The sequence below is a fragment of the Rhipicephalus microplus genome, chromosome 1 (genome assembly GCF_043290135.1).
Source record: "Rhipicephalus microplus isolate Deutch F79 chromosome 1, USDA_Rmic, whole genome shotgun sequence".
Taxonomy (NCBI): domain Eukaryota; kingdom Metazoa; phylum Arthropoda; class Arachnida; order Ixodida; family Ixodidae; genus Rhipicephalus; species Rhipicephalus microplus.
Genome location: NC_134700.1, coordinates 65536589 through 65556285, shown reverse-complemented (window position 1 = coordinate 65556285; position 19697 = coordinate 65536589). Strand labels below are relative to the sequence as shown.

The window sequence follows — 19697 nt, the reverse complement described above, 5'->3', positions numbered from 1 at the left end:
TTCTGCATTGACTATCGGCAGCTCGACAAACTACCTAAGAAATACGTGTATTCCCTTCTACGTGTAGACGACGCACTTCACTGTCTTCATGGCGCCACCTTTTTTTTTTGATCTCTCAACCTCCGACATGGCTGCTGGCAAATTGCTATAGAGAAATGGATCGTCATAAAACTGCATTCGTTACCCCCGACGGCTTTTACCCATTCAAGGTCAAGTTGTTTGGTCTCTGCGATACCCCAGCAACATTCGAGAGAATGATAGACAGGCTGTTTCACGGATTTAAATGGGCGACGTGCTTGTACCACTTGGATGACGTGATAATCTTCTCACCCACCTTTACCACACACCTTGAACGCCTTTCGACCATTCTGTCAACATTCCTACATCCTTCTGGACGACTTCTCGACCCTTCTGGATGACTTAGTCGTTGGGCGTTGCATCTTCAAGAGTACTCCTACTCAGTCCCTACAAGTCTGGACGCCTCCATCTGGACGCCGATTGCTTGTCCCGCTACCCTGTTAACCAACCAGATGAATCGGTCAGCGAGCCTGGCCGCAGCGTCATATCCATGTCTAGGTTTCGTGAGATTGTCAGATTGGTGACGAACTGTGTTGCAATCCGTCCTTGCGGTCACTCATTGCCCATCGGGAATCTGACCCTTACAACGCGTCACTCCATATGTTCGTCCTTCTAAATGGCACGCTGTACCGTCATAGCGTCCAGTCAGATTGTCCTTACCTACTTCTAGTCGTGCCTAACCATTTCCGTTCAGCTGTCCTGCATGAACTTCACGACAAACCAGCTGCCGGCCACTTGGGCGTATCCCGCACGTACTATCGCGTCCGGCGCCGCTTCTCTTGGTGTGGTCTCGCGCAGTCTGTTCGACGTTACGTGGCTTCCTGCGATAAACCTGCTCCACCCCCTGCTGGATTCCTTCACCCGATCTCTATCCCTACCAAACCTTTCTTCCCTGTTTGTGCAGACCTCCTCGGATCGTTCCCTGAATCATACTCTGGGAACAAGTGGGTCGCTGTTGTTATAGACCATGCGACCAGGTTTGCTGTCATTAGAGCACTTTCCACCAGCACTGCTACATACGTTGTCAATTTTTTACTCCACGATGTACTTCTACACCATGGCGCTCCTCGGCAATTGCTCACCAGTCGTGGACGCGCATTTTTGTCACGAGTACTCGACGAAGTTTTGCGCTCTTCCTCAACGCAACACAAAGTGACCACTTCCTACCATTCTCAAACAAATGGCCTTACCGAACGCCTAAATCGCACCCTCATGGACATGCTCTCGATGTATGTCTCATCTGACCACTATGACTGGGATCTAGCGCTACCTCACGTGACGTTCGCCTATAATTCATCTCGTCATGATACCGCAGGTTATTTACCTTTTTATTTGCTCTACGGCCGTTATCTGACCTTACCACTGGACACACTACTACACACTACTACACCTCCACCGAGCGAATAAGCACGTCATGCTATCGCTCGTGCCGACCACGCATGTCAGATTGCCCGCTCTAGGCTGTTGACTTTACAAACTACCCAGAACGCTCTCTACGGCAGCAAGCATGTCGATGTTGATTTCTCACCTGGTTCTCTAGTTCTTGTCTAGTTCTTGTCGGAGAAGTTGCTATCTCAGTGCAAGGGAACTTACCGCATCATACAACGGGTAACGGACGTTACCTCTGAGGTCATTCCAGTCTCCGGGGCTAACCTGTCTGCAAACACCCCCAGTGCCATAGTCCACGTCAGTAGGTTGAAACCTGCGCCCTCCTTCTGAAGAACATGTATAAAGTGCACTGAGCCGGTGCTTCTACAACCGGGGGAGTAATGGTACGTAACTATCGCATGAAGGGTGAACCATTCTGGGGACAGAAGACGACGAAGAGGACTGGTTTTCTCGCTGAGCGTGCTGCGCTTCGACTTTACCAGTGTAAATACACTGGCAAAAAGTCACGTCTCGTCTCATTTTACGTAACAATACTTTGATCCCATGAGCTATATCCGTCGTCAATAAGAAAGGTTGGAGGCAGCGACTTACAACAATCAGTCCAGTCTAGCAGTTCAGCCTGATTAGGTGGTCGTTTTAGGAGCTGGGTATGAATCAAGGTATTCAGAATTCAGTGATCGCTTCCTAACGTATGTTCGGTGTTGTACCACTCACTGCGTTGTGTTCACAAAGTGTGCCATCGGGACAAGTGTCCCGAGTCACAGAATTTTCTATGCGTGTTGGTAGACTCCCCCTCGCCTGCCTGAACGGCATTAACGAGCGCGACGTCTTTGGTACAATCCTCCTCAACATTGTGGCAAACCTCTGAGGGGTGACCCGCTTCTTTACTTGACTAGCCTGCCTAAACAAGAGCTATCTTTATTCCAGAAGCATCACTGCAGTAAAACAGAGCTGGATGATCAGCTTCGCGCCATTGACACGTTTATACGCCTCCGTAAACTTACCTCTAAATTTATCCTACAAAGTGCACGTGCGTTCGGTTGGTGAACGAGGTCGTGCGAAGGGTCCGTTACGGAATCCCTGCGCAGACCAACACAGCAGAAACGGCCTCTCGTTGTCTTGCTGATTTGTTATTTTGTATCACCGTTTGCAGGAGAATTCCATAACACACTTGAATAAAATGATGATACTATTAGGAAGTCTTGGCAGTCTTGGTTGCGACAGCGTTTAATTGAGGACAGACCTCGCAAAACCAACGGGCAGAGCCAGTACACAGACGATGACGATGATGATGGCACAGAGTAGCCATGAAGAAGAGGCTAGCGGATGATGGTGATTATGATCATGCAGGGATGAGAACGATGTAAGTAACAAACGCCCACACTAATTCCCTTCACTTGGAAGTGGACATCTTGGCCGCCGTGAGTCAAAGTGACGGGGAACGTCGCGTAAAAGGTTTCATGCGAGAAGCGTGGACAATCTCGGCGCTGCGGTAACGGCGGTCTGTTGGGGCGACAAGTGGTGTCACACGATAATTGACTGGCGAAGTCTGTTTTAAAACTATGTTTGGCCCAATGAAGCGTAGTTGGAATTTGTCATAGAGACCAGGAGTGCGAATTGGTGTCAAAAGCAGCACCTCGTCACCAGGTTGGAAAGACACAACGCGATGGGATGCGTCATAGATGATCTTCCGGTCGTGCTGTCTCGCTTCAGTATTGATGCGAGCCTGATGGCGAGACTGGGCTAGGCGGGAAATGTATTCTTCGCTAGAAGACTGACATGAATTGCCATGGCTGTTAAAGAAAGAGAAGTCGAGAAAGGTAATCGGGGTGCTTCCGTACACGAGGTAAAACGGTGAGTAGCAAGTTGTTCACTGAACGGCGGTGTTGTAGGCGAAGGTCAGAAATGGTAAAAGAGTATCCCAGTTTTTGTGGTCGGGTTGGACGTAAACGGCTGTCATGTCAGCAAGGGTTCGATGAAATCTTTCTGTGAGACCATTTGTCTGAGGGTGGTAGCTCGAAGCTGTCATGTGAGTAGTTCCAGAAGCGTGCAGTACTTCATTTACCATTTGTGACAGGAACATTTTGCCACGGTCACTAAGCAGTACACTAGGAGCCCCATTACGCGGGATTATGGCGTGAAGAATAAAGTCTGCAACTTCTACAGCTGAGCTTGTAATAACAGAGGACGTCTGAGCGTATCGTGTCAGGTGGTCCACGGCAGTCACTACCCATAGTTTGCCAGCAGATGTTACGGGGAGAGGCCCGTTAAGGTTGACACCTACAACCTCGAACAGCATTGAAAGGCACGGAAGTGGCTGTAGAGGTTCCGCAGGTTCAGACGTCGGGAGTTTGCGACGCTGGAAGGGGTAGCAGGAACCGACGTACCACGCTACGCTAGAAGAATGGCCAGGCCAGTAATAAAGACATCGAATGCGGCCAAGAGTTTTTTTAACCAAAGTGACCAGCAGTCAAGTCATCGTGGAAGGCTTCGAGCACTTGAAGTCGAAGAGACCGTGGCAGTACAGGAACCCAGCGCTGACCGTCAGGGTGGTAAATGTGGCGGTAGAGAACCCCATTGTCCAGCTTAAAGAGCACGAGTTGACGACGAAGTCACGAGTTTGGTGGATGAGAAACTCCCGAGAGATGGTCCATCATGCGTCTGCAGTATGAATCGGATTGCTGGCGGGAGATATATGTTGGCTCGTCGTCCGAAAAAAGTTGCTGTATCGATGCAACCGCATGAACTTTGGGAGATAATGCGGTTGAGTTCTCACCAACGCTGATATGGGTAAGTGGAAGCGGGAAACGAGATAAAGCGTCGGCGTCTTGATGTTTTCTACCTGATGTCACACAGGTCCCGTTAATTAGGGAGGCGATCGCCGGGCTAATTCCAAGGGCCGAGGTATCGGCCCCCCGAACCGCACCACGAAAGCGTGGACAATTTAGAGGTGGTCCTATTTGGCGCGCCAGCGGACGCCGGCTGTGGCCCAAAGAACAGGACAGAGCCGAGAGTTGATAACCAAAACAAAATTATATTCTCAATAATGGCAGATCGAAAACAACACACAAGAATGCACACTCCACAATACTTGAGTACAATATGTCACCAAACAACGACGTACTACACAGTACAATCAGCCACACTCGGAACAATGGATACAGACAACAATACGCACTACAATGCAGTCACATGCATTGAACAACCAAGACACTTAAAGACTAAAGAGATAGGAAACCTATTCAGTCCAAAGTTCTTGGAACAAAGGATGATACTCTTCCGAAAATCACTCACTCAAAGTCCAGCGTTGTTGTCGTTCCGCTGCCCTCGAAATTTCTCTTCCAGGAAACCTCGCCGAAGTTTCTCTTCCAGGAAACCTCGCGTCTTCGATTGGCCACTCTCCAAGCTTCAAACTTCTTCGCCGGAAACACGCCGGCTTCACACACGCAGCTGTTGCCACGCGTCTTCGCTCTATAGCGGTAAACACACACTCTTGCGTGTAGCTCGAGTCGTCACCCCTCAGATGGAAATTCAACTTCTTCTCCTGCTTTGTCTCTACGGCCAAAACCTTCGCCGACTACACGGCGGTATACCCTACGCGCTCTGGCGCTAACTTCCGTCTTCTCCTCCGAAGTTTCTCTTCCAGGAAACCTCAAGCTCCTGCTTTGTCCCTACGGACAAAACCTTCGCCGACTACACGGCGGAATCCCTACACGCTCTGGCGCTAACTTCCGTCTTCTCCTCCGAAGTTTCTCTTCCAGGAAACCTCACGCTCCTGCTTTGTCCCTACGGACAAAACCTTCGCCGACTACACGGCGGAATCCCTACGCGCTCTGGCGCTAACTTCCGTCTTCTCCTCCGAAGTTTCTCTTCCAGGAAACCTCACGCTCCTGCTTTGTCCCTACGGACAAAACCTTCGCCGACTACACGGCGGAATCCCTACGCGCTCTGGCGCTAACTTCCGTCTTTTCCTGCTTTCTCGTCTCGGCCGCTCGATTAAATACCTTCCGCGCGAGATTCCAGAAGGTTCTCGTCATTTTGTCGGCGCGATACGCAGCGAAGGCTGGGGAGAGGGCGAGACGGTTCGAATGCCCTCCGCGTCGGATGACTCAACTCGGCATGACCACGCCTATTTCCTTCTAGAAATTTCGAGTGCTTGCTCGGCCGCCGATGTGGGGTGAGGAGGTTCGTCGGCGAAGCCACGCTTCCGAGGGGAGAGCGCGCGCCCGGGGAGCCTTGGATGTTTGTTTTATTTTTTTCTTTTGACCTCGCAGCGTCTCTTCCGCGCGTTATCGCAAGAATTTGGCGGCGCGCCCATTTTTAGCGCTCGTTCTATGACACTGCCCCCCACTTTAAGAATATTATCTCATAATATTCAAAACCACACAAACGAGTGCGAACAGTCCCCACACTCTCAGAGACTGTAACATAGACCGTCGCTCATGACACTTCACATTCACAATAGATCGCTCAATACAATCGTACATTGTAGTTATATTCCACAACACATGAAATATAGCCACAGGTACATGACTACAACACTTCATCACACATTCCAAACAATACAAACGTACAAAGTTCTGTCTTTACAACAATTATACAACACTATACATCACATCATCGCACAGAACACTTTGACTCGCTCGACATACACTTGTGACACAGGATAACAAGAACATTAACACAACATATGTCACTCAGCCCTGCCAAACACATTCCGATTTCACCTCCGCACCTATCCTGTGTATTTCGAGCTGCGCTTGCGTCCTTTCTTGCGATGCTCACTCGATCTCTTCTTGTTTTTCCTTGTTCTTTTTCGGCGAGCCTTTTCCAACGACGGGGTCTGAGGCGGCGTCTCAGCCATCGTTGTCACTTCTGACACTGTTAACGGGTGATAACGCTCAACCGATCCTGTCACCCGCTTGTTCATGTCACGACATTGGACCTGGCTGGCCGACTCCGTCATCTTTACATTGTCGGTCAGTTGAGGTCGAGCCGAAGTAAGCCCAGCTGCCCCGCACGTGAACTCATTCAATACGATGATGTTCCCATTCACTGTCTCTTGCGCCCAGGCTTCACCTTGGGCTCGAGTGAAATCCTTCGCGGGATTGTTTTCCGCTGTATCTCGCGGTCCCTGTGTCGGCGGGGGCTCCATCTTCGGGTCTTCCCCCCAATATTCTGGATCATTCGGCCCTCGCGCCCCGTCGATGTTTCCGATGATGAGGTCGTACGGGGGGTCGTCATGCATAGAGCCGTAACCTTCCCGCTGAAGTACGGGGTTTCAACCTCAATCTCTGCTTCGGGAAGCATCCGAACTGTCCGGTCAATTAGGCAAACTGGTTTCGTTCTGCCTGTCAACTCACTTTCCCGTACCAAATTTCTCCGCTCGATAACCGTGGAGCTACCGGTGTCTCTTAACACCGTAATTGTCTTGCCCGCAACTTTTCCAGGCAGCGTTGGCATTCCCTTTGTAACACCGGTTGGCTGTTTTGCCATTACAGCACCCACAATAGGAATTTTCTCCCCATTTTTCAACTCTACGAATCCATCTGTGACGGCATTATTACCGGATTTCGGTGCCGCTTGCACACAGGATACCTGGTGAGTTTGACTCGCTCCGTTTTGACATGTGTCTGCTTTGTGCCCAGTCTGTCCACACTTAAAACATTTTACTACCGTAGGGCTCGTAAAGATCGTTCGACAGTTTTTCGCGCGATGACCCAGTCGGTTACACAGAAAACATCGCGGAATGCTCTCTGGTGCACGCTTCTTTTCTTCGGGAGCCAATTTCTTCGACTCCTCGGGACAATCCTTCTTGACCTTGGCCAAATTAGTGCCACCTTGCGCTTCCAAGAATTGATCAGCCAATTCAAGCATGTCTTCAAGTGAGTCAGCCTTCCTCTCTTTCAAGTACAGCGACAGGCTTGGGTGGCAACTAGTAAGAAATTGTTCTCTAATTAGAAGCTCTCTAAGCTCATCGTACTCCTGCGCTGTCCGTGAAAGTTCAATCCATCTGTCGAAATAATGGCAAAGTCGGGCGGCATACTGCGTAGCCGTCTCACCATTAGCTGGCATTCCTGTCCGAAATCGGTCCCGGAATCCTTCCACAGTGAATCTAAATCGCTTCAGCAAAGCAGTTTTCACCTTTGCATAGTTGGCTGCATCGGTCGGCGTCAGCCTGCCGTACACAATGAGCGTTTCACCACTCAAGCAGGTACTCAAAGCAGTTGCCAATTGATGCTCCGGCCAATTCTGGCTCCTTGCAATCGTCTCAAATCTGTGAAGGTACGCGTCAAGGTCGTCCTTCCTCTCATCAAACGCTACGAGCAGCTTGCTTGGGTTCAAGTGGAAGCCATGATCTTCCCGTTCGCTGCTTTCAACTCTAGCTTAGACGAGAGTTTCACTTTGCTGTTGTAAACAGAGCCGCTCGAGTTCCATCTCGTGCTGCCGCTGCCGTTCCCTTTTAGCCATCTCCGCTTCTTTTTCTTCTTTCAGCTGTCGCTCCCTCGCTTCTCTTTCTTCTCTCGCCCTTTCGGCTGCCAACTTTTCTCTCTCCAGCTCCAATTTCAATTGCTGCTCTCTTTCTTCTCTCAGCTGTCTCTCCTTTGCCTCTCTTTCTTCTTTCTCTCTCGCAGCTGCCAACCTCTTTCTCTCCAACTCAGCTGCTTTTTCTTCCTTGGCCCTCTCAGCTGCCAACCTCTCTCTCTCCACCGCCTCTTTCTCCTTCTGGCTTACCCACTTCCGTAGTTCGGCGCCGGAAAGACCCATCTTTTCACTAAGAATAACTAACTTTTCGAGATTCATTGTATCTCGCAAATAAGACCTCGCCGCGTACGAAAAGTATCTGCCTAAATCAGTCTATCGGAACACTCCCCTGCACTCGTTAACGAGAACACTGAACAACACACAAAATCGTTCCGATAGCACTATCAACAACTCGAGGCTCTTTCTCACTACTTTGGACACACTGTGCACCAAAAGGTCCTGTGTCGCGGACGCCAGATTAATTTTCACACAGGTCCCGTTAATTAGGGAGGCGATCGCCGGGCTAATTCCAAGGGCCGAGGTATCGGCCTCCGAACCGCACCACGAAAGCGTGGACAATTTAGAAGTGGTCCTATTTGGCGCGCCAGCAGACGCCGGCTGTGGCCCAAAGAACAAGTCAGAGCCGAGAGTGGATAACCAAAACAAAATTATATTCTCAATAATGGCAGATCGAAAACAATACACAAGAATGCACACTCCACAATAGTTGAGTACAATATGTCACCAAACAACGACGTACTACACAGTACAATCAGCCACACTCGGAACAACGGATACAGACAACAATACGCACTACAATGCAGTCACATGCATTGAACAACCAAGACACTTAAAGACTAAAGAGATAGGAAACCTATTCAGTCCAAAGCTCTTGGAGCAAAGGATGATACTCTTCCGAAAATCACTCACTCAAAGTCCAGCGTTGTTGTCGTTCCGCTGCCCTCGAAGTTTCTCTTCCAGGAAACCTCGCCGAAGTTTCTCTTCCAGGAAACCTCGCGTCTTCAATTGGCCACTCTCCAAGCTTCAAACTTCTTCGCCGGAAACACGTCGGCTTCACACACGCAGCTGTTGCCACGCGTCTTCGCTCGATAGCGGTAAACACACACTCTTGCGTGTAGCTCGAGTCGTCACCCCTCAGGTGGAAATTCAACTTCTTCTCCTGCTTTGTCTCTACGGACAAAACTTTCGCCGACTACACGGCGGTATACCCTACGCGCTCTGGCGCTAACTTCCGTCTTCTCCTCCGAAGTTCCTCTTCCAGGAAACCTCACGCTCCTGCTTTGTCTCTACGGACAAAACCTTCGCCGACTACACGGCGGAATCCCTACGCGCTCTGGCGCTAACTTCCGTCTTCTCCTCCGAAGTTTCTCTTCCAGGAAACCTCACGCTCCTGCTTTGTCCCTACGGACAAAACCTTCGCCGACTACACGGCGGAATCCCTACGCGCTCTGGCGCTAACTTTTGTCTTTTCCTGCTTTCTCGTCTCGGCCGCTCGATTAAATACCTTCCGCGCGAGATTCCAGAAGGTTCTCGTCATTTCGTCGGCGCGATACGCAGCGAAGGCTGGGGAGAGGGCGAGACGGTTTGAATGCCCTCCGCGTCGGATGACTCAACTCGGCATCACCACGCCTATTTCCTTCTAGAAATTTCGAGTGCTTGCTCAGCCGCCGATGTGGGGTGAGGAGGTTCGTCAGCGAAGCCACGCTTCCAAGGGGAGAGCGCGCGCCCGTGGAGCCTTGGATGTTTGTTTTCTTTTTTTCTTTTGATCTCGTGGCGTCTCTCCCGCGCGTTATCGCAAGAATTTGGCGGCGCGCCCATTTTTAGCGCTCGTTCTGTGACACCTGACTTGTAAGTTATGTCAAAGTCGTACTCCTGCAAGTGTAGTATCCACCGACCCAAGCACCCAGACAAGTTCTTCAGTGTAGAAAGCCAGCATAAGGCATGGTGGTCCGTAACGATTGTAAAGTGATGGCCGTGGAGGTAGGGACGGGACTTCTGCACCGACCACACCACAGCCAAACACTCTTGCTCAGTTATCGTGTAGTTCTTTTCGGCAGGGGTGAGTACGCGACTGGCATATGCAACATTTTTCTCTAGAGCAGACTTGTCACGTTGTAGAAGAACTGCCCCTATACGAAGGCAACTAGCGTTGGTATGGAGGATAGTCAGTGCGGCTTCGTCAAAGTGGCAGAGCAGAGGTTCAGATGTGAGGGCCCACTTCACTAGGTCGAATGCCGTTTGACATTCTTGAGACCACATAAAGGGAACATTGGGAGTGAGTAGCTGGAGTAATAGACGAGCAATAGAGGCGAAGCTCTGGATAAACTGGCGAAAGTAGGAGGCGAGGCCAAGAAAACTGCGAAGCTCCTTTGCTATTTCGGGACGCGGAAAATGAAGGACTGCAGAAATCTTGTCAGGGTCGGGCCGAATGCCATCTTTGCTAACTACGTGTCTAAGACCTTGATAGATTTGCTAGCGAAAGAGCATTCCTTAGTGTTTATTTGGAGCTTGGCGCCAGCAAGGCACGTCAGATCTTGACCCAACCGTTCTAGGTTCTCAAGAAACGTTGACAAAAATAATAATGTCGTCCAGGTAGCAAAGGCAACTTTTCCATTTCAGGCCGCGCAGCACGCTGTCTATCGTGCGCTCAAAAGTCGCGGGTGCATTGCAGAGCCCGAAAGGCATCACGTGGAATTCTTATAGCCTATCAAGGGTTGCGAACGCCATTTTCTCCTTATCGTCTTCATGCATGGGGATCTGCCAGTACCCAGAACGCAAGTCGATGCTTGAAAAAAATTCCGCGCCTGGTAGGGAATCAAGGGCGTCGTCAATGCGTGGCATAGGGTACACGTCCTTGCGTGTGATCTTATTGAGCACCCAGTAGTCTACGCAAAAACGCACAGAGTCATTCTTTTTACGGACCAATACAATAGGAGATGACCAAGGGCTAGATGAGGGACGGATGACTTCCCGTTTAAGCATGTCAGCAACGTTTTATTCTATAATTTTTCTTTCAGCTAGAGACACACGGTAGGGTCGGCGGTGTACGATAGATGTCCTAACTGTTTGAATTCGATGTGCTGTAGTCGTAGTGCGACCCAGCTTAGACGAGGAAATATGGAAAGAATTAGCGTCTTATGTAACAATGCGTGAAGCTGCTGCGTCTGTGAATTTGTCAAATCACTGCTGATAGGGGTGGTAAAGGCGGAGGAAGAAACATGTTCACTGAAGGAAGGGTCTTTTGATGCGATGGCCTGAAGTGGCATGACAAATACAGGTTTGAAGTCGGCAACACGGGCCACAGTAGTGCCCTGTGGCAGTAAGATCTTCTCCGGTGTAGAGTTTACAGCGGTGACAAGTGCAGAACCATTGCAAAAACGAACGACACCGAATGGAAGAGCTATGCCTTTACGAACGCAAAGTGGTGACGGGGAGACCAATACATCACCGTGATAGACATCGTTGGACGTAATGCTGATAATTTGTTCTTGTAGAGGCGGCAGTTCAATGTCTTTCACAGCGACCAAACGAAGTGGCTTTTGATTGTCGTCGTCAAGCATGTAGTCGGTGTCAGTAAGGTGAACGACGCGTTGTTCACAAGAAATAGCCGCGGAAGCAGATGATAGAAAATCCCACCCTAAAATTAGGCGGTGAGAGCTGCGGGACAAGACAGCAAACTGGACATGATGGCGGAGGCCGTCGATGAAAACACGCACAGTACAAAACACGAAAGGACGACTGACGTTCCCCTGAGCAGAGACTAACGTGGGACCATCGTAAGGCGTCATTAATTTCTTTAAATGCTCACACAAATCAGCACGTATAACAGACAATGTCGCACCTGTGTCCACAAAAGCATTGACTCCCACTCCTTCTACTTCCACAGAGACCATGTTACACGGGCCTGATGGAGGAAACTCAGTTCTAATTGCGAATTCAGTTTTTCCTCCACAAACTGCCTCATTTAGATTTCCGAATGAACATCAGAGGAGAATGAGGCGGGCCGAAGTAGAGAAGTGGAACGGCGGAAGGGCGAAGGTGAGTGGCATCTCGTGTTTCGGCTGTTCTGTGGTGCAGTCGATGCCGGAGGAGATGGAGACCGGTGCGGGGGAGACGAATAACGTCGACCTTGATAAGAGGCCCCGCTGTACAAATCCTATTCACGCATGTGGACCGACGCTCATCTTGCTGGCGCTTTCGGCAGAAATGAGATATGTGGCCGTGATAGCCGCTGTAGTAGCAGACAGGGCGGGACGAGCGCCAGGGTGGGGAGTAGAAGGCGTTCGGAGCCGCTGGAGATAGCGCGGTCAGGTGGACCGAAGGAGGGTCAGGGGGCATCGAACGGTAGTTCACCGGGGGAGCGGCAGCAACCGACACATAGGTTGGCAGCGGCAATGTCGCATGTACGTCGCTGGGAGGCACGGCGGAAACTTGAGGGTAGGTGGGTATGGGGCGTGAAGAAGGTGGCTGTGCGGGCGCAGAGCCAGTCAGCGATGTAAGTTCCTCCTTGACGATGTCACGCAACGGCACTCCCGACGACTGTGAAGGACGCGGTGTAGAAGGTGTGAAGCCCATAGACCGAAATTCTTCGCGTATAATGTCCCGGATGAGGTCACGCAGCTGGCCATGAGACGTGGAGTGGTGGTCGCCAATGTCCGGTTGGAGGCGAAAAGAGTCCAGCGTATCAAGGCGCTGGCATGTCGTCACGACATCACCAATGGTAGCTGGGTTTTGTACAGCAAGGTGATTAAAGGCAACAGGACCAATGCCTTTCAATATGTGGCGCACTTTGTCCGATTCCAGCATGGATTAATTGACACGCCGGAACAATGCGAGGACATCCTCGATGTATGTAGTGTACAATTCACCGGGATGTTGTCGGCGAGTATCGAGCGTCCTCTTCGCAACGGTGGATCGAATGCCCGGGCTTCCAAAAACATGTAGCAGCAGCTGCTGGAAGGTAGCCCTGTCGGGTAAGTCAATGACGTGGTTAAAATACCATGTCTTTGCGACTTCGGTCAAATAAAAAGGACCTTAACGCAGTTTGGCGGCCTCGTGCCACCGATTAGTGACACTTACGTTATCGTAGTCATCGAGCCAGTCTTTTACGTCTTCTCCACGAAGACCAGCGAAGAGTGGGGTTCCCGCTAATGTCCGGGTAAGTAAATAGGAGGGACAGCTTGCGTCGGTGCGTAGTTGATGACATCAGCGCCAGCAGGCTTGGCCTGAGACATGCTGCCTGACAGTGGGCGCAATCGGCGGCTTGAACGAAGCTCCAGGGGGTAGAACGGGCTGCGGGAGACTAGAAAACCAAAAATCCACCTCCACCAGGCATGAAGTCTTGGTAGTCTTGGTTGCGACAGCGTTTAATGGAGGAAAGAACTCGCAAAATGAACGGGCAGAGCCAGTGCACAGACGATGAGGATGATGATGGCACAGGGTGGCCATGAGGAAGATTCTAGCGGATGATGGTGATTATGATCATGCAGGGATGAGAACGATGTAAGTAGCAAACGCCCACACTATATTGTTTGTAGTGAAATACTTCGCAATTTTACCGCCAGTAATCTAACAGGTACATTCTAGAAGCAATAAATACTCGATTCTTGCAAGTATAAGGGCAACAAAACAGGGAAGCGCTATTGTTGAACCTCGGATGGCCTAAGCAGTGAAGCGGCCAGCTTCAGGCACTGGTAGGGGTCTCCAAGTCCCCACGGCCAGTAAACGTCTCGTTGCACGTCGAAGAAGGCCCACCCGTCAAGCTTGTTCTTGTATGATGAGATCTGAAACAGAGAATTATGTTCATACCTACGTAAAAAATTACGTATCAATTTGCACTGTTGGTAACTACTTTTGACTAGTCAAATGGTCTAGTTGAAGAAGGTTTCTTCACGGCACATGACTGGGGATTAGTAATATTCTATTCTATTGCAGGCGATGGCATATTCGACATCACTGTTGGCTGCAGTCTCTTAAACGCATTCGCCTTATATTTGTTCGCTTTCTTATTGTAGATGTCTACACAGATGTGATTGGCATTCAAGTCGTTACTACCCTGAGGGCTGCTACATTTGCGGAATTCACAAAGTTAGCGTTTTCTTTTGGTACAATAGACAACATGCAATGTCACAAAATATATTCAACAGCCCACGTGCAATACGAAAAAAACGTAGTGTGACTTCTGAAAGACTGAGCCAATGGAAAAGCAGAGGACCAAGGTCAACCACACAAGAAATTGGAAGCTTGGCAAGGGTACTAGTACAGTATCATTGCGCCGTGAAACGCCACAGTGAAATATGTTGCTGAAAGGCAACTGAGTCGTAGTATTAGATGGCAATGTCGTCATCATCCGCCTGACTACGCCCACTGCAGGGCAAAGGCCTCTATCAAGTTCCGCCAGTCAACTCAGTCTTGTGGTTGCATCTGCCACTTTACCCGCAAACTTCCTACTCTCATCTGCCCATCAAAGTTTTGTCTCTCCCTCACCAGCTTACCTTCTTATGGAATCCAGTATTTGAACCTTAATGAGCAGCGGTTATCTTGCTTTTTTACTGCTTGCCCTCCCCATGACCTATTTGAACCCCTGATCGGACGAATTTTTCTGAACCTAAGAAGCTTTGCTTTCTGAGAAATTCATACCAATTTCTTTGTGGCTTCGTGCTACAAACGGTTGGTTGTCTTCTATTCTTTCTTGAACCCTTCCGCCACCATGCGGCTTCCCGCAAAACTCGCTCGCAATACTTGTACCCATGCGCTTCGAGTTGTCGATGAATTCAGCCTCGCGCTGTGAACTGCTAGCTTCCTGGTTAGCTGAATCAGTAGAGCGACCGTTTCAAAAAGGCGTTGATCCTAGATTCAAACTGTAGAACAGATCGACATTTTCGGAAAACATCCTTACGGATTTTTTTGTTAATTAATGCTACAAACAGGTGGTTGTCTTTTTCCCCTTTCTTACTTCAATCTCCAGGTTTGGTTCCATGGTTACTCCCTGTCCTAAGTACACGTACGTCTTTAGAACTTCAAGTGCATTGCCACCTATGCCGAATCAGTGTTAGTTATACATTACGGCATGTATGGAACTCATTTCTCAGAAGTATAGTGTGGCATCATAAGTCTTTGCCCTCCATAAGTGTAGCATGAAGCACGTCCCACACTTTTGAGGTGTGCTGCAGGAAAGGGCTATATGTTTTGTTTACTCTAGACCTCTTGAGGCATATGCAGGAGTAGGCATAAAGATAAACAGGACTTCAAATTAGGAATGAACTTAGGAAAAGCCACCATGCAGATTATCCATAACCGTGAAAAGAGAAAAAATTTCTCCATAAACGAAATCTGTGCATGAAATGTTCATTAGGCTTCAACATATATGTATACGCGCTTTATATGAGGACAAGCGAGAATTGTGACAAGCGAGAGTGAAAAGGTCATTGATTTGTGAAGGTGGTATCATGAAACACAAATAAAGGGCACAATGGTGTAACGGTCATGGTGCTAGTTGCATTCTATACGTTGTGGCTATCAGATAAAAATGCCTCGCTTACTGTGCTATGTTTTCTTTTCTTTCCTGCCACACACTGATTGGCTGCGTAGCGCTCCAAAACACGTCGCAGCATGATTAAACTTGGGTTCGTCTTCCTGGCACTGCACCTGTCATCTGTTGTATGGGTGGTGGTCATGCAGTCACCGAATGCGTATACAACGTGCAAGTACAACCGTCGTCTTATGAAAATGAACATGCGAGTGTGCGGCAGAAGGCCTTGTTCCACACACGCGGCTCAGCGCAGTGTTGAAATATGAGAGATTAAAGGGAGGGTTTGATTGCGCTCTTTGAACAGCCTGTCATCATTCCTGCCACCTTGACCCCCACCGAAAAAGTTGAATGGCGCATCGTCGCTGCCCGAATAGGGAGGTCACCAGCAGTTTCTCTGCTTGCCCCAGAAGCTGCCTTTCCTGCATTTGTCTAATCACAATAAGCTGTTTTTGGGACCGAACTGCTGTATCTTTTTATATATGATTTTTTGTGGCCGCTAGAGAAATAAATAGAAGCGCGGGGCAGAGGATGCGTATAGATTCTGGCTGCATGTCGTTTCTAACAGGAAAAAAGTATTTGAATGTTCACTGTACGTTCGTATAAGATAATTTGCCAAGTGACTATTGTTGTTTGGCCGCTATAGGCACTCGGCAATGCAGTTTGCTTTTACACGTCGCACCGCCTAGTAGTGGCGATTAGAACCCACGGGGCGGCTCTTCAAGGCATTTCACCATTGCGCATTGTTACATAGGCGGAACATAGCAGCGCGTCGTTTTTCAATGAATTTACCGCAGCCTCGGTTGGCAACTCTGTTGTTAGAGGTGAAAAAAAGAAAAAAACGCAGATACTGCTGTGTTAAGGATTGCCACTACTAAGAAGGGGATGTCGGCGTCATAATCTGTCGCTTCCCATCGAGACCGTGGGAAGCGACACCCAATGCGTATGCCGAATGCGTCATTCGGCGTATAAGATAAGGTGACTTATTACGCCGTCATTCGGCGACAGAAGTAGATCATCGCTGTTCGGTGCTTCAAGTAAGTGTCACCCTATAGAATTTTTGTTTTGTCACCCTAGAGAATTTTTATAACGGGAAGCATTCGTGCAACGCACGGTAACGTTACAACTGCTCACAAGCGTGTGTTAAAACACGCACAGTGCATTGTCACTCGCGAAACCTAACGTCGTAAGAGCTTGGACGCATGGCGCATTTTCCCACGCATTGATTTGTCAACGTGCATCGCCGCTCCTTTGGGCACCAGGACGATGACTAGACTGCTGGAACTGGCTCATTAATGTCGAGGCCTTCTCGCGCTTAGTACAACAGGAATAAGGCTGGAGTGCACCGCGTAACACGAGGAGTATTCGCAGATACCCACTTCTTTCTCGCACACGTTTTGTTTTCTTGTTATTGTCAGGTGATTGCTTGTACACCCTTCGCGCATTCGGATATTTGCGTTTCGCTCGCGCACACTTGTACACGTTTTGTTTTCGCATTATTGAGTGTCCGCTGATTGCTCTCAATTCAACGTTTTAGCGCCGATGACTTCTCATCTTGGAAGCCTAACGAGAATACCTGGATATGCTCGAGGCATTTTGACAACGGCAAAAAAGCACCATCGAGAATCATTCTGGTTACCTTCCGACAATATTTCCTCCTGTATACAAGAGGTGGTCGACAGCTCCTGCTCAACAGCTTTCAAGATTTTCTAGTAATAAAACTACAATTGACAGCTGCTCAATAAACGTATACGGTCATATTTGTGCGCTTAGGCGAAATTCAACGTCGTAAGCTTGCTTGCTTTACTGTGACAAACACTTTGCTGCGATGTGGCGTGCACTTCTTTAACACTATACACATGGTCGTTGTCTTACACTGCGCGTCCCTTTTCAAGCGTCGGTGGTCGAAAATGGGCATCGATGTTTTCAAACGCCTTAAAACCACAATGCAGAACCACCGACATGCCTCAAACACCACGATAAACTCACGCCATGCACAGTAGAGATGGCTCGTTGGCCACCTCGATGCTTCGCGATATTGACGCCGTGGCGCTGACGGCTGGGCCAATCGCTGCGCCATCTAACCATTGTCGGTTGCCTATTGCAATGTTTTGTGGCAGATCTTAATCCTGACGACTAATGCCCCTGATAAATCCTTTATTCTTTTTCGTAGCTGTAATACACAGTAAAAGTTTTTACACCCAGAAGGGTGTAAATGAGCTTGTCCCATGCACGACACCCTAAGGGTGTTAATTCAGCACCATCCAAAAAGGGTGCTTTTTCATTCACCCGTAGAATAGGATGTACATGTAAAAAAACTGTAGGGTGTTACAAAAACACCCTTAAAGAAGGGTGCCTCCAATGTCCTTAACTTCTTTAACACCCACTGAGGAGGGTGCGAGGAGGGTGCACAAGGGTGTTGAGTGCCCATGGCAGGGGTGCCAGTATTCTTTTAGACTGCACTAATAGATATCAGCATGCACTGATCACACACTACTTGAAACAAGTGGTCCTGATTATCAATGGTGCACCACCTGTCGAGTTCCATTTATTGCGTGTGGGCAAAATGTAAACACGTAATATCGTGTATGAACTTCTGCCGAATCTATATATACCTCACAGTATATGCATAATGCGCGTTACAGAAAACTAACCCTTGCTGCCCTTGCATATTGCATTTATTTATTAGGCAAATAAAACTTATAAACTTTTCTTCTGCCACACAACTTTGTCACCAGATGTGTAACATGTTCACGTATACGTACACTACAGACGCAACACCTCAAATGTTTATTATAATTTTTCAGTTTCACTTTATTGACAATTCCTTGAAACATACAATTACACTGGTTTCAGTTTAGTATACTGCTTCAAGTACATAGAGACTACAAATGAAATGCACGCTAATATATCCCTATAATGCTTTCAAGTATCTACAATCTCAGTGGTTTCCAGTTTAATACTCCTTCATGTACACAACTGGTTAATAGGAATGAAACACAGGCAAAAATATACCTATTATTCTTTCAAATATATACGATCACCATGATTTCACTATATACGCCTTCATGTACACAATCGTTCCCAAGAAGTGATGCACATGAAAATATATACCGTAGTGTTTTCAAATGTATACAATCACAGTGGTTTAAACTTTGTATTCCTGGATGTATAACAATTGGTTATGAGAAATGATGTACATGAAAATATATATGGGTTTTCGCACATATGCCTTTAGCGAATATTTAAAAAAACCAATACAATGATCAGAAACAGAATAAGCTAAAAACGAAAACAAAACTAAGTCAGGACACACAAAAAACAAAAGACGTAATGCATAATTATGACTAATGACACAGCTGGGTCATTTTATGCCAAATGTCCCAGCCATTTTGGCGACCACCTCAAATGTATTCGAAAAACTCGTGCTGCATTGAAAATAGTGAACTTCTAGAATATTTAAGAGGGGAAAAATGTGTGGTCACGTGGCTGCCTTCTGAACTTCCTGAAATGCCGTCTAGGTGTTGTATGTAAAAAATTTTATTTTAAAAGCACCGCTCCTTCTTTCTATACGAAACTCGGTCTACGTGTTAAGTAACAAGAGTTTAATTTGGGCGAGTTGGTTCATCGAGGTTGTGTTCTAGTCACAGAGAGACAACTTCAGGAAGAGACAAAAAGGACAGGAAAGAGCACCAACTGTCAATTGAATTTAATGAATGTGCTACGAGCACATTTATACGGAGTACAAGAACAGTGCTCATGCACGACAACACGTGTGACCACTACAAAATAATCTTAACTGAGATAAGAATACTCCCTCTCGGAAAGGATAAGTGAACGTGTAGTGATGCACTGATCATTGGTCTTCCTGATAAAAAATACTTCTACAAACTTTAAATTGGCATTAAGTAAACCTATTCTCGTGACGAATGGTGCAAGATTGGCTATTCCTGTTGCTGTTTAGTACACACACTTTTGACAGCTTGCAAGGGGTGGAAAACAACACGTTAATATCATATCTGCTGTCTATTTTTTTAGGGGCGAAGCTCCTTATAGCGGCACCCGTTCGTCCTGTGTAGAATGTAACCAGTCTTACGCTTTTACCTGCAAACATTTTGACCTCCAAGGTGGTGCCGGTGAGAGATTCCTTCTGTGC

The 19697-nt window shown here is 48.2% G+C and overlaps 1 protein-coding gene across 2 annotated transcripts in view; it reads right to left on the bottom strand.

Moving 5' to 3' along the window:
• Window positions 1-4481: 4481 nt before the first annotated feature.
• Window positions 4482-19697, bottom strand: part of LOC142772961 (uncharacterized) — a 30173-nt gene continuing 14957 nt past the window's right edge. For both annotated transcript variants that reach the window (XR_012886341.1, XM_075874552.1), the window contains exons 3-4: window positions 13093-13796; window positions 4482-12979 (exon numbers count right to left, since the gene is read on the bottom strand). Coding sequence is in view for 1 of the 2 variants with exons in the window: in XM_075874552.1 (XP_075730667.1) it covers window positions 11974-12819 (846 nt within the window). In the remaining variant the exon portion in view is untranslated. The remainder of the gene's footprint in view (window positions 12980-13092; window positions 13797-19697) is intronic.